This window comes from Tauraco erythrolophus, chromosome 5, assembly GCF_009769465.1.
Source record: "Tauraco erythrolophus isolate bTauEry1 chromosome 5, bTauEry1.pri, whole genome shotgun sequence".
In the NCBI taxonomy this organism is placed as follows: Eukaryota; Metazoa; Chordata; class Aves; order Musophagiformes; family Musophagidae; genus Tauraco; species Tauraco erythrolophus.
This window is the reverse complement of record NC_141469.1, coordinates 75,558,283-75,578,187: the sequence shown is the minus strand read 5'-3', so window position 1 is coordinate 75,578,187 and position 19,905 is coordinate 75,558,283. Positions and strand designations below refer to the sequence as shown.

General features: G+C 42.0%; 1 protein-coding gene across 2 annotated transcripts in view; it reads left to right on the top strand.

Annotated features, from left to right (window-relative positions):
• The window catches only part of UNC5C (unc-5 netrin receptor C), a 260,373-nt gene that overhangs the window by 181,917 nt on the left and 58,551 nt on the right, over positions 1 to 19,905 (top strand). For both annotated transcript variants that reach the window (XM_086611279.1, XM_086611278.1), the window contains exons 3-4: positions 3,769 to 3,912; positions 17,360 to 17,463. In XM_086611279.1, the coding sequence (XP_086467405.1) occupies positions 3,769 to 3,912; positions 17,360 to 17,463 (248 nt within the window). The remainder of the gene's footprint in view (positions 1 to 3,768; positions 3,913 to 17,359; positions 17,464 to 19,905) is intronic.

Below are 19,905 nucleotides of genomic sequence, written 5' to 3'. Positions count from 1 at the left end.
TCATACCCAAGATCCAGATGGGCTGCAAGAAGCTACAGAAACAGTTCTCATTTTGTTGAATGCAAATCAAGTTTGGACAGTGCAAGCAAATTCTTTTCACTGTCATATTCTAACTATCCATCACAGGGAGAGTACAAGTTAGAAATATTATATGGATGCTCTTTGTGGATTTATAGGCATTAGAAGGGACCTGCCAAGCATTCTAGTTGCCCACATTTCCGTTATCTCCCTTTAGCTGTGTTTATTATTGCATTACTTTAAAATAGGAAGATCCTGACTTCTTGGGGATTGTGCCACCATCTGTGTGTTTATATTATTTATGGAAATGTGCAGCTTACTCAAGTGTTGTAAAGAAAACATTTGTGCTACATATCTTCACCTGCTGTATAGCTTAGCCATATGAGGAACAAAACTGAAAAAATCAATATTTCTAATAAAGAAGGTAAGGTAGAGGAGATATTCTCTGTGAGAGGGTGACATTTTGTTACTTAGCACTGTGGCAAAGTAGAATTGGCCAATACCAGGTAGGTTATATGCTGCATAAAGTTCTGCTAATCTGTTTATCTGGCTTGTCCAAAATATATTTAGGCAAAATACAGGGACTCATTTTATAAAGTGACTTCTAATTTTGCACTCGGAGGTTGTGCTCTCACCTGTAATCAAACAATTGGATAAACAGTAGCCTGAACTACAGGCACAGCATGTCACATGGTCTGGAAATATTGAGGCACAGGTTGTTTGGATTTTTCTTTTCTTTTTTTCTTTTTTATGACTCCAGCCACTGTTCTTTGATGTAGAAGCTTCAGCAGGGATAAGATGAAGATCTCTGTCTGAAGTCATCATACCAGGGTTGTCCTGCACTTGGTGCAGCTCCTCTGTGCGATCTGATGTACAGCAGTGGGTCAGCTGATAACAAGGCAGTTGCTACCAGAAGTATCTCAGCAACTTGCATTTTTTTGTAATCTAGCCTAGGAAGGGGTTTTCTATTAGGGGTTACGTGGAAGCATGTTAGCAGAAGGAATAGGATTGTGAATTGGTACAACAAGGGAAACACATCCCTTTGCAGTTGCCCCAGGGTCTGAGGCTGGGTGCGTTTCATCTGGTGAGGTATTCCCCCTGGATTGGTGCGGCTGTTTGTGCAATGAGGTGCCAGCGAACGATGCTGGGAAGTAGTTGAATCAGGTTCTGGTTCTGGCCATGGATCCTTATATCTCAGGTGATCTCATGGCATCCTCAACTGATTTGACAGATTTCAAGCTGTAAGAAAAATAGTTTACCTTAGAGACAAAGACACAATGATATTTTTTTGCTTGTAAGCAGAAAGAGGCAGCATTTGTTTGGTATGTAAAGAGGGTGTGCATGTCTCTGGTCATGGCACAACTGTTGATATTACTCAAAGATCAAAGGCCAAATTACTTTGAATAACCTGGAACCTATCAGTCCTTCACGGCCATCCCCAAAGGCATTACCTGGAGTAGTTTATTATTTTGAATTAGAAAGCATCTCAGGAAGTCAAAGATAAAAAGTTCTGCTGGTGCATTCAGTGGGAGCTATTTGTCATATGGTTTTGTATCTTAAACAGACTATTAGAAAACAGCATTTGTGTCCTGAATGTTAAGGCTATTTCATAATCATTATTAACCAGTACTGTTGTTATGAGCCTGCTTGCTTTAGCCCTCGGGTAGCAAAGTTCACTGCTCCATCAAGCTCTGTCATAATCAGCCTTATTATAAAAACATAATATTGTAACCTTCAAAGGCTCCCTGGGCTAGTACTGTAAAAACTGGGAATGAACTGAAGTAATCTTTAGGCTAGCAGCGGTTGCACTGGGAAAATATAACCATTTTTATGCATGTAATGTACATGCTCCCTCCTCACCCTCTTCATGCTCTTCTCAACAGGACAAAAGCTATCCCTCTGACCCCTTTTGGAGCCAAATTAGCTCATCAAAGCAGAACAAGTTTATAACACAGTGTTCACTGCATATCAAATGCCCATGCACCGCTTTGATTTCCATTCTTTGGGGTGTAGTTGCCATATTTTGAGTTTTTCATTTCACAGAGGAAAGCTATTAAGTGTTTCCCCCAAAGTAGCTGCTTATTCAGTGGCTAAAGATGTTGAGGATAATGAAATAAAAAGGGAGCTAGGCTGTGATCATCTCTAGCAGGAAAATGCATCTCATTAGAAGGCATTCCCACCAGAGGAGTCTATGGTATTACATGCATGAATTCCTTTCTGCTGTTCAGTTGTTAACCAAGTTTTGGATGCAAACAGCAGGCAGCCTCAGTGACAGTGCACAACTGTGTACAAACAGTAATTAATCGTTGGCTTCCTGAATGGAGCCTCTGTGAGGCTGGAGGCAAATCAAAGGGCTGGCCTGGTTTCCAGTGCTCGAGGAACGCGCCGTTCTGTACAACTGGGAGCATTCACGTTATGAATATCACCTTGTAAGCCGTGTGGCAGGAGGCTGAAGCTAGCTGGCCTCCACGGGCTCGAGTCCGTGCTTAGCAGGAGGACCTGCCTCTTGGCGTTTGGTGATGGGGACAAACTGTGCACGCTGGGATCCAAGGATCTTTCAGTTGAGTTTCCTGGCAGTTATGGAAGGAAAAAGAAAAGCAGTCCCTCTACTCAAAATACTTGTATGTGAATTTATATATTCAAGGCTGTTTACAAGAGTGCGTTTTTGAAATGGAGATGGTGTTTTCTACGGGCACACACACATTAGAAGTTTATTGATATTTTGTCATCAGCAGCAAAGACCAAATATGCTACCAAGAGGTGTAAGCACGCTCTCCCACCCCCACCCAATGCCTTAGCTGGAATTAAGAGAGTTTTTGACCAAGCATTGCGTTTTGAGGCAGAGAAAGGGGCCGTGTCAGTATGAAACACAGTGGTTGTGGTCAGAGGATCAACACATTACCAACGATCCTTGCAGTGCTGTCTGAGACACTGCAGTGTTGCCTTGCACTTAGAAGCAGCAAACCAGCTTCCCAGCAGAGAGCAATGGGTGGGAAATGTGGGCAAATATCGGTCTGCTTGGAAGGGTAGCGAGTGGGTCACTGTCATCGTTGGTGCAGCGGTGGGTTTGGGGGAGGTTGCACCGAGATGCATTTTGGAGGGCAGGGCCAGGGCTGAAGTGTATTGCACTGTATTATAAAATCACCTAAAAAATATCACAGTATCTGCAGTATATATTACAGTAATAGTTCCCAAATTGCAGCTTGCAATAACCATACTGCAGCACGTATGCCATCATCACAGAGTATCGGGACATTTTTTGCAATGGTAACGTCCATTTTCCTGGGCAGTTCAGTGTCGGAGTGCACAGGACTTCTTCCTGTGCTGTATCTGTCTAGCAGAAGGAGATGAAATACAGGAGGACTAAGGGAGTCATATAAATTGAATCACTCTGTAGTTTTACGATATTCATATGAAAATAAAACTGGGCTGGATCATCACTTGGTGTAAATCATCTTAGAGACATGACACGATTTATATCAGCTGGGGTGCTGTTCCTCTTACTTGTCTAACATACGTCTGGTATGTGATAAAAGTCAAAATCGCAGTGATTAGATTTTCATTCACCCACTTCTCTTATGCAGATGAAGTGGTGGGTTTTGCTTTCACATTCTTATGACAGTCCATGTTGCTGAGTAGACATTAGAGAGCTGTAAAGTCTCACAACTTTGCCAGCAGACTTCTGCACCTACACGTTTTTCTTTCTAGCTGTAAGCCTAATATTGACCAGCATTGCTTGTGCCCTGACAGGTTTGATTGTCCGAGAGGTAAGCATTGAGATTTCCCGCCAGCAAGTTGAGGAGCTCTTCGGGCCCGAAGATTACTGGTGCCAGTGCGTTGCCTGGAGCTCTGCAGGCACCACCAAGAGCCGGAAAGCCTACGTCCGCATTGCATGTGAGTGACTTTGCTCTGCATGTTGAGTTGATGGTGTTCAGGTGAGGAACAGTGGAGACTCTGCCATTTGAGAGAGAGATTTTGTTTCCAACCAGTTAGGCTTTGTGTTTTCTGCAGTTATTGACACACACTAAAATTAAGGCCTTCAGAAGCATTTGTGAGAATTTCAGTTTATCCTGTTCTTAAGAACAAAATCTCATTCTTTTCCTTTGTGTGGAGGGAAAGCATCAAAACCAATATTTCTTGAGTAAAGCAGTTATATGTCTCAAGAAAAGTGTCTGAAGCTAATGAGTAGGAATTCAAAGCAAGCTATGAAATGAGATAACAGCTTTGCCTTTCAACAAATGACAAAATGATTGAGGCTGGAAGGGACTTCTGGATGTCATCTGGTCCAACCCCCTGCTCAAGCAGGGCCACCTAGAGCCAGTTGCCCAGGACTGATTTCAGGTGGCTTTTTAATATCTCCAAGGAGGGAGACCCCACCACCTCTCTGGGCAATCTGTGCCAATGCTCAGTCACCCTCACAGTGAAAGTGTTCCCTGATGTTTGGAGGGAACTTCCTGTGTTTCAGTGTGCACCCATTGCCTCCGGTCCCATCACTGGACACTACTGAAAAGAGTCTGGCTCCATCCTCATTGCACCCTCCCTCCAGGTATTTGTACACATGGATGAGATCCCCCTGAGCCTTGCCTTCTCCAAGCTTAACAGTCCCAACTCTCTCAGCCTTTTCTTGTAGGAGAGATGCTTGTCATCTTTATGGCCTTTTGCTGGACTCTCCCCAGTATGTCCATGTCTCTCTTGTACTGAGAGAAGCCCAGAAATGGACCCAGCACTCCAGGTGTGGCCTCACCAGTGCTGAGCAGAGGGGAAGGGTCACCTCCCTCAACCTGCTGGCAATATTTTTTTCTCTAATGCAGCCCAAGATACAATTAGCCTTATTTGCCTCAAGGGCACGTGGCTGACTCATAGTCAACTTGGTGTCCACCAGGACCCCCAGGTCTTTTTCTGCACAGCTGAAAATATATATCTCTGCAATTATCTAAGAGAAGTGCTGTTTCTTAACAAAGAAAAAATGTGTGTTTGGCATATCATGTAATCAGATTCGTAGTACAAGTTTGAAAGTGGTCATCTCAAACCTAATATTTCATCATTGTTATTCATGGCTACTAACCTGAGTATTTATTTTGAACCATTCCCAGCTTAGACCCCAAGAACACAGGGCAACCAGTTCCCTGAAAACAGATCTTCATTTGACTGTACAAATATTTGATGTTCATTAATTTTCCAAGAAGTGCTTTTCTTTGTAATAGAGTAGTCACACTGGGGACTCCCATTTCTTTTTCACATGATGAAATGCTGTTTCGTGTAGTGGGAAGAAAATATATCATCTGGAATTGTATCTCTTCCACTGTTTTCACCTCAGCAAAACCACATTTTGTTAGAAAAGGTCATTGGAAGCTGGGTTTGCAGCATACTTATATTTCCTGCAGTATGCCTAACAATTTATAATTAGAGAAGAGAATTCTTCCTGCCAAATAAAGCTTTTCACAGACACATTAGAGGAAGGGCTGTCTGTCATTTAAAACTCTCCATTTAGAGCTTGATTCTCCTTTTGTTTTTGAGAAAGTATTACGTGGTTAAATCCTTGGAGAGGAGTGAGGATGTTCACCCAGAAGTGATACAAATCTCGATACAAATCTCGGAGGTTCAATTTAAATACCCATTTTTGAATGCTTTTAGTCCAAGTAACTGACTGGAAGTAGAGGACCTGTACTTCTGAGTACAGGACTAACCTCAGAGAAGAATTTCCCCAGGGTTAAGGGGAGTTAAAATTACTGTACAGAAAGTCTTCCTGCAAATTAGAAACTCCATTACATATGTGCGTAGTTGCTTTCCCATGGCAGGAAACTTTTCAAGACTTTGAGGATTTTCTTTTTCTGTACTGCAACAGAAGAAAGCAATTTCAATATTTTTTATTCTAAGCAGTCAACACTCCAGAGAGGCTTAACAATATTTGAACAGGTTTTTTAGATTATGACTCCTAAGTTAACTCATTAGGTAGATTTTCATGTCCTGCCAGTAACCACTTGACTGATGACCATTAAATTAACACAGTTTAGAAGTCTGAGTGTATTTCACTTGATGATTAAGTAACTTTTGTGTACTGCCACTTAATTTCTATATAACACATAATCATTGTGTGTGTATGCAAGTTATTTTGTATCAATTGACATTCCTTCCCAGGTGTCCAAATTTCTATTGAAGGTGCTCGTAACATAGAGTTTGCTTCTTTTGCTTACCATAGTTTGGAGAGAGAGGAACAAACAGTTCAGTGATTTTTCTAGAGTCTTTATGGGGTTTTTTAGAACAATCTAATTAAATAAATTCCAGGGAGTTTTATGTGCCTGTAACTCAAATGTGGCTTCACATTTTACTGAAGATTTTTTAACCTCTTGTTCCTGAATTTGGGGTTCTTGGGCAGCTGTGACGCAGGAAAATTCCTTAGACTCCTTGGGATTAAGGGTTGAAGTGTTAGGCCTTCGAACTGCAGATTTTCAAACAGCAGCAACAGCACATTCTCTTCAAAATTGTCCATTTCCAATTTCACAAATTTCTATAAATTTTTCAGGTAACTCAGGACAACTTTTTTTAGGAATTCAGACATGTGATGTGGGTTATATGCCTTACTTGGTGATGTCATTTGGTCTACAAGATCACTGTTTTAAACTGTAGACTCAGATATACTGATAATCATCTGTATTCACAGCCTTGACTTCAGAGGATTGAATCTACTGGCAATACAATAGTTGTTTCCTAATAAACTTTAAACACAGCTAGTAAGTCTTCTGATGGTTACACAATGTGCTACGAGACTGGGATGAAAGGTAGGATCCATACAATATTTATTAATCCAGAAAATCAAGGATGTCCAAAATTTAAGAGGGACAGAAGAGTCCATCTCTCCAGCTCTGTCTGCAGCTATAGCTGCATGTTTGTCACCAATGCAGTCTTCACTTTTAATTGGTACAAGAAGTGAGCACTGACACCTTTGGGAAAGGTGAGAGGTAAATGGAGCATGTAAAGTGGCCTGCCGAAGTTATACTATTATTTATCTTAATACCTGAACCTGGTGATTTCATCTCAACAGGTACAACTGTCACATAACTAGCCACATCTAGCGCATTAAGAAAAGCTTCTCTCCTTCTTTCTCTCCCTCTTCCTCTCCTCCTCCTCATCATCATCCTCTTTCTCTTTCTTCTTCTTTTTTTCATCTCCTCCTTCTTTTCTCCTTCTTCTCTTTCTCTCTTTTCTCCCTTATGCCCACCAGTCTGATTGTGGAATTATTGTGTCCTCTCAAGGGCTGGAGCTACACTCCATTAAAACAAAACGAAAAAAAATAGCATGCAACATCTCTGTTCACTGAGCGTGTAATAGAATTAACTGAAAAGTAATTTGAAAGTGTGAAAAATGTGCATCCTGGAAAAGCGGCTTGTATTTGTTTAATGCAGGGTCAGGCATGTGTCAGAAAGTACATAACAACCTAGTCAATGAAAGTTCTCTGTGAAAATCAATTGCAACATCGCGCCGGCCAAGAGCTTCAGTTATTCAGGAAGGGAGTAATCTATAAATATGGAGCGAAGATGCTGCTGGTTTTCAAAGACTGCCCATGCTAGCAATACAAACAGGAAAAGAGTCTGAGTCTAAAGCCAACATCCTGGCTTCTCGAAGTGTTGGGGGCATTTAACGGTGTCTCACCGTTGCACTCCTGGACCATGAACATGCTAGGAAATCGCTCCCTCCTGTGTAGACTGTTTCTGAAAAGGAGCTTTTTTCCTATTTCATGGAATTCGTCTTCCTGAGGCGTTGGTTTCCCCATGAGAACAGAGCATTTCATCCTCTTAAACTAGCAGATTTGTTGGGATTAATTTTCACTTTGCCGTTCTAGGTATCTCAGTAACCAACAAAGTAGGGACACCTAATGTATGTCTTGGCGGAGCTGGAAAGATATAATTTTTTTGAGATATTGGCCTATGAAAGTGCTAAAACGCATTTCCTATTTATTCACACATTTCTTATTTATCCTAGCCACATCCTGTCAGGAGCACTAGGAGTCACTAATATGTTTTGATACAGTTTTTCTGCTCGATTAAAAAAATGCCACTTTTGTGGAGGGAGAGAGGAAGGAGGGGACGTTGGGTAACTTTACCTTTGGCTGAAAAAAACCCAAGCCCAATATAAAGTTTTAATGTGTATTTTAATTTAACAAGACTGTTGTCATTGAACAGATCTAACAGGGCGAAATTCCGGTTAAAAGGATGAATGAGGTCTGAGCCTGTGTAACTGAGAGTAGAGTTAAACCCACTGGAAAATACATCTGATAAAGAATAAACAATAGCTGCAGGATTTGACCTAATTTTTAGATCAGATAATAAAGGGGTGGTTAAAACAAATTGCTTTGAGCCCATGTGCATAGAGCAACCTCACTTTCCATTTGCTCCAGTTTGGTGTTGCTGTAGCCTCACTGACTTCATGATGTTAACCCATGCTGTCCTTGAGAAAATCTAGTAAGAATTTAAGGCCTAAATCTGCCATCAGGTTTTAGGTTTGTTGGAAGCCTGTAAGAAAATAGCAGCTTCTGTTACTGGATCTTTTTTGGTGTAAGGGATGTGGATAGTCTCTTTCTTTATTCATTACATTAAAATCAGATTTTTTTAAAAAATAGTAATTTTTAAAAGCCCTGATGTAGTAAGGAACTGCACTTGTTAATCTTCTGTATAATTTGATACTAGTTTCCTATGTACTTATCTAAAAGCCTTTTTTCTTCCCAGACATTTTTTTCAAAGGAATGTAGCTAATATATGCATGTCAGATACTGTATACTGATAAGATAAATGCAGTACAGAAAAGGAGACTAGTTCAATTGATAGTTTATCTCTGCTTACAAGGGGTATGCAGTTGTATGAAGAAACAGACATGAAAAAAATATAACTGTGTCTTTACTGACTTGGTTATCGTACCTTTTAGTACTGGGGTCTATGCCCACAATGTCACATTGCTGCAGTGCCTTTCTTCCCTCTCTTCATGCACCTAATCCGAGCAAGGCAGTGAAGACACGTTCCTGTAGCCACCAAAGCATTAGAGCATGTTGCAATAGACAGAAAGTTGAGTGGATGTCGAGATCAAGAGAGAGGGCTGAGAAGGACATCACTTAAAAATTTTAATAGGAAAGTATGTCCAGGATATGCATATTAAAAAATAACCAAAAAATGTATTTTGTGCACTTTGATACATGTGTATGAGAGTTAGCAGAGATAGGACTTCAATTCCTTCCTTGTGTACCGTTTAAATTACTCCTAATCGATACCTGCTGCTTGTAATTAGTAAAGGGATAACTGAGGCACGTGGTCTTGAGCTGAGATTACTGAAGAGACAACAGCAGATCACAGAAAGGGCAGCAGAGAAGTTAACTGAGCATTTAATATATTTGATACTTCCACTCTGCTTTTGCTTCTGACAGGTGTGTTTCTGTACCACTTTCCAAGTTAACAGCCATGGCTAACTCCCAAATTTAGGGATGCAGTTGCAGCAGTAATAAATACAAATCGCGCTGCTTTGTAATGACGAGCTAAGGCTTTATAAATTAAGACGGACTTGACTTCACTGTTAGCGTTGCTTAAAAAACAAAAGGAAACCCCTTTACTGAATTTATATGAAATTAATCCGTCAGTAGGAGCCTTGTGAGAATCCTACCTACACTGTCATGCTAAGAAATTATCATCTTTCAGTAGAGTCTGCTTAGTATCTGATGGTGAAACATAGATGCAGTCAGAAGTTAGCAAAATTTTGTGTATATTTTGGTAGTGATGAGACAGCTGTGTAAGTCAGATTAGTGTATCAGAAGAGCAACAACAACAAAATATCATGTTTATACAAATTGTTTTCTGTTTTAGTGTTTCAGTGTGTTGTAAATTCAGTTTTACATATGAATTGCAATATACACCTGTTTCTAGTGTCCGTCTTCAGTATCTTTAGTATACCTGTCATCTAAAAAGGCATCTGTTGAAGTTAGGGCATTTGAACTTTACGTTTAGATTTATTTGAAAAACAAAACTTTGGATTCCATCTTCACCAAATAAAATAATGAATAGAATTAACTTTATAAGTAAGTTTACAGGTTAAGCTTACAAAGAAAACCAAGAAATATCAAGCTATCAAGTAAAAATATAAGAGGAAGGGAACAGTGCGATCGATGTACACCTGGGAACCCATCTGCTCAGTGAATTCTTGATAAAGTTTGCTTGCTTGTTTTTTTTACAGTTGTATCAATACCAAATGTGTTGAGTGGGTCGTTCTTCATTATAAGCAGAGCCCACATGGAAGCTGTGTTGCAAAAGGGTGTTTTGTCTTACCAGCACCTGGCTAAACTAGCTTAGAGCTGAAGAGAGAAGGGGAAAAAATCTTTTTTCAGCAGCTTTGTGGACAGTGAGCCACCAAGGAGTCATCAGGGTGCAGCATTACACCCAGCTGTCTGATGATGCCATCGGCAGAATGAGGGGCTTGCCAGGTGTGCACCTCCCATTTGCTCAGGTTGTAAATACGTAGGGAATAAAAGAGGAGAGAAGGTCCTGGTCTCAAGCAAAGCATCTTCCAGGTTGTAGCCTGGCAAGCCAAGGGTGTTCCTCACCTTGTTCAGTACCTCAATTCAGAGGATGTAGCAGCCTGTGTCCCCAAAACATGTTGTGCACTTCCAAGAAGTCTGCCTCAGTCCCTACCAGCTGCTTGGCTATGAAAACTGATGTGGTTTTTTGGCTGTGGGGGATGGTAGCTCCGAGGCCTCGCTCCCTGGGCCACCGGTGAGCTACAGGCAAGCTCAACCTAAGCCACGGACTACCAGGCGTCTTTGGAAAGGGAGAAGCTCCACCATCCCTGATGTTCCTCTCCAGGCTGAGAAGGTGGCTGGGGCAGCCGGATGGTGCTGCAGCATTTGCCTTTAGGGCTGGGCAGATTTGAAACAGCCCCTCCAGATACAGGAAGAGTGGCAGAGAGTTCTATATTGAGCATAAAGGTGGGGTTTCGAGGTGTCGAGTTATTTCCTCTGTCCTCAGCTCCAGGCATTGATGATTGGGCTGGCTGAGAACGTAGCCCTGTCCAGCCACCATCTCATCCTGTGAGCAGCAGCACACTGAAGGAGGGCGGGCGGCTTTGATCAGCACCTGACTTGTGGCCAGTGTAGCTGGGGATGCCACGGGGCGAGGTGCCACACTTACAAAAGCAATTAATAGAGGTTTCAGAGGGATCTCCTGGGTCACAGAATGATGACACTCCTGTGACTGTCTCAGTGGAAATCTGGTTTGATCTCATTAACAACAGAGAGCTGGAACCACGCAAGGACAAAAAGAAAAAAAAAAAAGGTTTTTTTTGTACCTAACCTTTCCATTACTTAACCACCAGTGTGATTGATCCGCGCACAAAGGTCGTAGACTCAGCTGTGAACAGAGAGGCCAAAGTATCCCTGATAGCACATGGTTTCTTACATTTACAATTGCAATTCTGTCTGTAATGCCTTTTTTTTTCACGATGCTGGGGGAAAGGGATGGAAGAGGAACAGGCCAGTTTTACAATATTAGTCATGTTTCTCTAACTCGGCATCAGTCATTCAAGTTTGGGAATAAATGCAGTGAGATGTCTGTTCACAAGCATGTGGAACCTCTTTCATTTTGTACATCAGTGGCGTTTTCCCATTATTTTTACACAGTTATTTTTCTGTTTGACTTTTTCTTATTAGGCTAGGTAGAATTAAAACAACATTGTACCTTGCCTCTTAAGAACACTCTCGATGGTAAGAGGTAGACTTGAAGTGGAGACCTTGGCTACATATTGATCTTCTAATAATGGTTAAAATAGTACCAGGCCATATTCCTTTTTTTTCCCTAGTGTTTTAATTGCATTTTTTGTTTGACATATTTGTTTTTATAGGGATGCTTGTACATACTTACCCATATAAAGCAAGCCATCTTCTGTATGGACGTATGTACTTGTGAAGGTCTTTTCACATTCTTAAAACTTTATTTCTCTGAAGGCACACACCAAACATACTTCTCTCAATGGACATAGTTAATATGAAAGTTGGATAGAAAATAATGTGGTTTTTCTTTTTGTGCTCTTAAAGCTCGTTCATTTTTTAAATTGTTTGTTATAGAAGCAAAGTTGACATTGGAGTTACTAGAAGGAGCACAGAGTGTTTAAGGTCTACCAAGGGCAGAAATCCATCTTTCCCTGACAGTAATGCTGCATTGTTCTGTTCGTTTCTGGTTTACATCTAATTCCTGGCTGACAAGTGTCCGTTTTTCATGCTCATTCATTAGTCACCCTTGCATTAGCACTGCCTTGAAGGCGTCTGCTCTGCCTCTTATCACATTTCTCAGAAATGATAAAAGATATCCTTAAAGTTTTACCCACCCACCCAGCAGGGTAAAACCCAGAGCAGCAAAGAGATAAAATACATTTGATTAAAAAAAAGAATAGGGTCATTCTTTGCTCTTTCTTAGAAGTTGACAGGTAGAAAAGGAAGTGGAGAAATGCCATGAGTTCCTGTAGAAACTGTTACCTTTAGCAGGCAAAAATGCAACTTCTGAGTGGTTTGTAAGCTCAAAATGCATTGAACGTGAAAGGAAGTCATTTAGCAGTGCATCAAAATTAAGATCTAATGCCCTTCTCCCCAAAAAGCATAGTGATTCAGGAATAAAGCTAACAATATGGAGTACGCTGAGATTCTGATTTCCCATTATACTATTTCAGCTTTATGCTTGTGGAAATTCTCTCATTTCAATGCAGCTCTGAGTGCAGCCATCTGTCCTTACCAGAGAGAGTTGTGCAGGAGTATTTCAGAAGTCTTGGAGGAAAGTCTCATCTTAAGTATGCTGTAAATGTGCTGCGATATATGCCACGAGAGCCCCCTCGGAATTTTCTAAGACTACACATTAGTAAAGAAAATAGAGTCTCTCTCCAGGTGGCAGACCAGAATTTTAATTCTTCTCCTTGGTTTCTGTTTATGAAGACAGCCTTGAAGGGAAGTCGGAGGTGAGGGAAAATGCCTGATGGGGGTGCAGGCTGTCCCCTGAGCCTGGCAGTGACATCCCCACTTGCAGCTGGGGGAAATACGTGAGATTGGTGCTGAGAAAAATAAGACGGAGCCTTGAGCATCACTGTCCGCCTGGGCTCGCTCCGCTCTGGGAGAGGTGAGCTGTGGCAGCAATACTACCTGTATGACGGGAGGAAGAGTATTGCTAACACAAGCAATCAGAGATTGTTCTACATTACCAAAATAATAATGAAAAGAAAGTGCAACTGCCTTTCTCTTGTGTCTCTCCCTGTTGAAGGTGAGGGTAGAGAAGGCTCGCTCACAGCGTCACATTAACAGGGCTGCTGCCGATCTGAGGCTTTAATAATTCACACTGCCTCTTCACAGACAAAGAGGTCCTGACCCAGAATGGATCAAATGTTTTATTGTTTTGCTTTTTCAGGCATCTTTTCTGAAGATTGTTAAAACTTCTTTTCTTTTTCTTTTCTTTTTTTTTTAATGGGATGTATTTTATTCGTCTTACCATTCTGTGGGAAAATGTATCCCTTCTGTCCTTGCTTGCAAGCAATTGTAACTTATATGACACTTTGAAAAAGTTAAAAATGTTATTGAAAATGCTGTGCTCTGGAAAAGATCCAAAGTCCCTCAGTACATTAACAAGCTCACCCACTCCTGGTCGACAGTGTGAAGTTACCATGATGACTAGATTGTTAAATGGCAAAGGAAGCTGAACATTGAAGAATTAGAAGGACATCACTGTTAGCCACAGAAATCATAGCAAAGGCTATAGAAAAAAAAGCAGCCAATTCAAAACCCAGTGCTGTCTCAGCAAGGTGTTTCATGATACTTAGAGCAGAGGATGAAGTTGTTTGTCCAGGCCCTCTGCTTCTTCATCACTTAAAAAACCGCTTTGTTAACTGTTTATCTGTTACAACCAACGAACCATGCCACTTTGGTTAGGTAAAACCTGCCCTGCACAGCCTCCATCTGTAGCTGTTTGTAGGTGGCATGGCTGTGGTGGGAGGTAATGGGTAGTTCTGGTGGGATAAAGCTATGAACATGTGGGAGGGAGCCAACACAATAGGGTACAAGAGCTCCCAGCTCCCAGTCTTGTAAATACACAATTATGTACTTCTTTTTTTTTCCCCACAAATTAGTATCATTTGCTCAATAGTATCTAATGACTCCTTTGAGCATGTTGCTGTCTATTATGCCAAGGCCCCTACTTAGTGTATTTTTAGTTTGTGGTTCATTGACCCACTCGAACCCAACAGCGCCGTTAAAGCGTCCGCACACAGCGAGGCTCCTCGGGCGGGGGCAGCTGTAGGGACCGGGGTCCCGCAGGGTTCCTCTCACCTGCCACAGCCCCACTGCAATGATTCCCAGGGAAAAGGGGATGTTCATACCCAGCAATACCGGTGGTTGATAACGAAGAGATTAAAGTGGGATTTTTTACTGTTATTGCACATTTCTAGACTAATGCTATTTACTTTCGTGTGCACTAAAATTTGGAGGTTTTTTTAAAGGTGAGTGCTTTATGAGAGAGGTGATTATTGTGCACCTGAGGCTACGGAGAACTTCAGAGCTCTATTAATGTTTCAGGAAGGTAGGCAGGACAGTAAATCAACGTGTCAAGGAAAAAACTCGGATTATTATCGATCTAATTGGCCTCTACTGTCTTCATCCCTCCATATTTGAACACCTGAAAGCTATTATTAATGTACTATTTATTACTGTGCTTATATGCTTCTATTACCAGCATGGTAACTTTCTCATTTATCTTCAGCCATGATATTAGAGCACAATATATCTGTTATAATTGTCTGCATTGTGCACGTATGTGTACCTGCTAGATGCACTAAGGTGTACCTGATGTGGAAGTAATGCTTTTCCTTTGGAAATACCTGTGGAACTAGCGATAATATGATCATATGAGTACTGCTAGCAATATAATCCCAGTTACTTGCTAATTTAAAGCAAACTGCATTAGCCTGTTATGTGTGCCCAGGATACCTAGCAAGCCCACAGAATGTATTAGAAGCCTGGGCCAAAGGAAGAATGTCATATCATGAGAAACCCACTAGCTCCGAAAGAGCTGCTTGTTGCTATGGTTAACATGCTGAAGTACAGCAAGCCAAAACTCAACGTTTGTCCTTGGAATGACTCTCACCCACAGGCCACCTGGAGGGTTTTGCTTTCACTCAGATTGAGCCATACAACCCAAATGTCCCCTGTTAGAGAGGGTGGGATGAAGCTGATAGGTGGGTGATACTGGAGCTGACAACATGGTGGGAGCGATGTACAGGCATCGGAGACTGACCTAACCTGACCAGTTGTCTCAGTGCAGTCACTCTCACATGAACGAGCCTCACTGGCCTGGGATAGCTCCAGTATGACAAGGATGCTGACAGGCACAGTCTGGTGAAAGTTGGCATGTCATCCTAAGAAATGATTACTTCCAGATGCTTGCTCCTCCCCTTTCCCATAAGTTATCCGGTGTCATAGGTTAAAGCCCCCTTCATCAACAGCTGAGGTTAGAATGGTGGATTTTGTAGTGAGGTAGCTGTGACATTGGCGTGGGCTTCATTTCGACAGAGAGAACCCCCAAACAAGCTGTTGGAGGCAGTAATTTCTTATATTGCCAAAGTAAGATCTGCCAAAGCTTATCTTTCTGTGCCCTAAACTGCGGCCGTAAATCCTGTCCCATCAGAGGGGCTCTCAGCATCCCTGCCCTGTGTGCTGGAGGGAGCAGGAATGCCAGTGGCTGGGAGGGAGTGGGGTTTGGGGTTGTTCCTCTCGTGCCTGCAGTGCCACAGAACAAAGATGCCTCAGTTTCGCTAGGGAAGTGCATGGGTTTAAGGATGTTAGAAGTTTACCACGTCATCAGCTGAAGTTAAAATCAGCATGTGCAGCTATGACAGAGCTTTTCTATGGTACAATTAGATTGACATTTAATTCCGGGTAGTTGAAGAACCACATTTTCCTGATACAGGCTGAGACAGAGGTCTCGTGCTATCTGAAGGTGAGTTTCAGAGGAGATGATTTTGGTGGCAGACATCTCATCTCCTTTTCCATCTGTGCCTTCACCTGCCCCAGGTTTTGCCTTTTGCCTTTTCGTAGTGCTGATGCAGTTCCTGTGGGGTCAGCTGTAAATCAGATCTTGGAGGTAAACTAGACAAAAAATAACTCTTTGGATGGTTTATTTGTAAACTGGTTCAATTCAGTGATCTGTTTTCCAGCACAGCCACAGGTTATGGCTTCAACAAATATGAAATATTTGGCTTTTAAATTGTTCCCATATGACTTGTTTCCAATATGACACGAGTATTTGTGCAACCTCGCCGTGAGCTGGCGTAGGAAACTGGTCTGACTTCAGAACAAAAAGTAAAATAAACCTCACTTTTTGGCAAGGTATTTTTAAAGTCAGGCCAACTCTCTAATGTGACTTTGAACGTGGCCCCATGTCCATTTGCAGCAGGAACCAGCAGCAAGGAAAAATATCTCCAGTGGCTACTGGGGCTGAATGCTCGGTTCTCCAAAATCCCATCCTCCCCTGGCACAGCGGAGAGGGTGCCAGGCTGTGGTGGAAATAGGGAGCCAGCGGAAATATGGAGCCAGCAGTAAGGAGGGAATTTCTCAAGTCTGTTTTACCACCAACACGAAGATATTACAGAAGTGTACAAAATAGCCAGAGTGCACAGCTGTCCGGTATGATGAACTGGTCCGAGGTTTGTGCATTCAGTGCCCTCTCTGCCTGCCACATTTCTGTGGTGCTGTGCAGGGATCCAAGCATGGTTCAGCTCTGTGTTACGAATATTATTAGTAGTATCTATTTAGTGCTACAGGGATAATGATAAAGTGAAGGCAAATTAGCTAAAGCTGTAAAGTTAATGCCTATAAACTAAAAGTACATTAAATCACAGCATGAACACTTGCCTCAGTTAGTTTAAGGCAACCCACCTTACGTGCTTTAGTTTTACAGGTTTATTTAATTTGCCTTAACTTTCTTTTGTACTTCACTGGCATAGTTTACCAAACATAAATTATCTGAAGAAGGGACTTTTGCTTTTTGTTCTGTGTCTGGACATGACCTTCCACAGTGAGGCCTTGGATTTTCACTGGGTTCACATGCTCTGCCATAATATAAATAATAAATCCACTGTGAAACCTTTGGCCGCTTAACGTTGGAATGGAGTGAAAACATGTCCTGGTCTATTTTAAGAGCTTCACTTTCCAGGGAGCAGAAACGCTATTTTCTCTGTTTAGAAAGACCTCTCGCATCTCTGCAATATGGCAATCGAATGTAATTTAAATGACTAGCTATTAATAATATTAATTCTTTTCCTTCGTCTTCTCCCTCCCCAGATCTCCGGAAAACTTTTGAGCAGGAGCCCTTGGGGAAAGAAGTGTCCCTGGAGCAAGAGGTCCTGCTCCAGTGCCGTCCTCCTGAAGGCATCCCAGTAGCCGAGGTGAGCAGCAACAGCAGTGTTCTGGCACTTGGACATCCTCACTGAGGCCTGATGGGTGTCTAATGGTGCAGTGAGTTAGGGCATGGCATGATGAATGGGTGGTAATAGAGAGCTGACTGCTGCTGGTAGACAAGATTGATTGGGAACTGATTAATGGCTTTGGATTGTGGTGCCTTGCTCAGCAGAGCTGCAGGCAGTTTGGTTTCAGTTTTTTCCTTCCCTTCCAAAAATCACGGTTATATCTGGCATTCAAAGGACACATAGCTGGTGGAGCATATTAATACCAGCCTACTATCTTTCCTTTTCCTTTTAAAGAAAAAAAACATTTCATTTATTCTGAGAGGCACCTTTCAAACATACTATAAAGACGTTTTAATTTTTAGTTTTATCAGATTTTATTTCCCTTGCATGTTTGTGCACATGCTGCTGTGTGCACCAGCCACCCAGCTCTGCACGAGAGGACGTACCGTGGTTCAGTGTGTGGTCCAGGTGAAGCAGCATGAGTTGGAGGCAAGCAGGGGATGTGTCTGCCTAATAATCCATCTTCAGGGGCTCATCTGGTTTTCCTGCCGGCATTTAAGTAAACTCAGAGTGGATAGCCTGCCCTCCACCTGGCAAGAGCGAGCCTGCCCTTCAGCAAAATCCGTGCCCACCCACAGCACTGGGTGTCCCTGTGAACAGGAGCTTGACAAAGCAGAGGTGGCTCCAGCTTCAGACTCGTTGCTCACAGAAGGAGGCTCTCTGAGTCACAGAGAGGGCCTCTGAAATCCTAAATCCGCTGTGGCTGTTAAGAGAAAAATTGATTGTTAATGACAGTAATTCCCCTATCTGAATTCTCCTCGGTTTTCCTCTGCCATGCACAGAAGAAACTGTTGCCAATTTGCGTTAGGATAAGTTAGACTGTCATGGGCAAGTAGCAAAGTGATTGTCACTCAGCACTGATGACTGATTTCTCAGGAGATGAAGCTTAAAGTGTTACCTCCCCGTCTAACCCAAGTTTAGATTTAATCAGAATTGCAGAAACGTGTCCACAAACTTCAGAAGGAAAAATTAGCATAGAAGATTTTTCCCATTTTCTTTTTCCATAGGCTGTTTTCTTTCCCCGTTAAGATCCCCGAAACTGTAAAGAGCATTTAGGACTGCCAAGCCGGCTTGCTGACAACTGTAATATTAATCAGTTGGCTTTCCTCAGGAACTTAGCAACACTTTTTTATTTTCCTTCCTGATGCTTCTTTGCATCAAATCAACTTGCTGTTGTGCCATGACAAGAGTGTTTGCAACGGGATGTGTCGTTCAGGCGGTGCAAGATAGTACTGGGGAACTTCATTACCTTTGCTAGAAATGGAGATTGATGATGATGGGTAGTTTGTTTGAATGCAGTGTTACAAGCACCTTGGAAATTTCAGCAGCCAGTCTGGTTATTCCCTCAGAAAGGTCTGCAATGCCCGGTCAGGCGGCTGGGACACAAACAGTCTGATTTAATGTGATGCATGGAAGTGATCTCTGAAAAGATCCTCTGTGAGCTGCTCTCATAATAATTGCAGTTTTTCCTGCCTTCTAGTATCCTGGCTTACTCTGTCAATAGCTGAGATTCATGACTGTACGTTAACGGGCTCTGAATCTTACTTGTACCGTTGTCGGGGCAGACACCAATTAACACTTGGCAGGCTCAGAAATTGTATACTCCTGTCTGACATTCAAAAGAACTGTTCTCAGTGTTGGGGTTTTTTTTCTCTTCTGACTTTTGAAGTCAGAAGGAGATCAAACACCCGGATTGGACAGCAGCCTAATACAGCCTCTTTGTAGATTCTTTCCAACACTATTAAAAGAACAAAGACCTGAACACTAATGAATATGAATACCTAAATGTGACACTTTATTACAGCCACTTGCTGAAGCTGGTAAGATAAATTTTAAAAAATGGAAAGATGAAAGGTAACTTGGTGGGTTGAAGGATTACATGATTATTTTAATTTAGAGATGAATGAGTTCTTTGTTTAAGACTTCGTTTATTTGTTCGGAGAAGTTTCTGATATGATGATACAGGTAACTAAGTAAGAAAGGACTTGGGAGGAGGCAGGCAACAGGCTGAGGCTATTTTCCATCTTGTTGAAAGACTGCTTTGATTCCAGGTAGAGAAGGATAATGCATATGCTGCAGCTGTGAGTAGCATTTCCAAGTGCTTTGGTGAGCATATACCTCAGACTCTTCCCACTCTAGGCACTGTGTTTTGTTTTGTTTTTTTTCCCACTTAGTGGCTTCCGAAGTAGTCGCTGGATTTAACACCAAAACAGAGGAAGAAAAGCTTACACTGTGAAACCATACAAAATACATGTTCAGTGTAATGTACTGCTGGAGTCGAGTCCCAGCATCTTCCCTTTGCTTTTTCTCTTTAATTTTATTCTCCTCCTTCATTTTATTGTGGGTTGTTTTTTTTTTTTC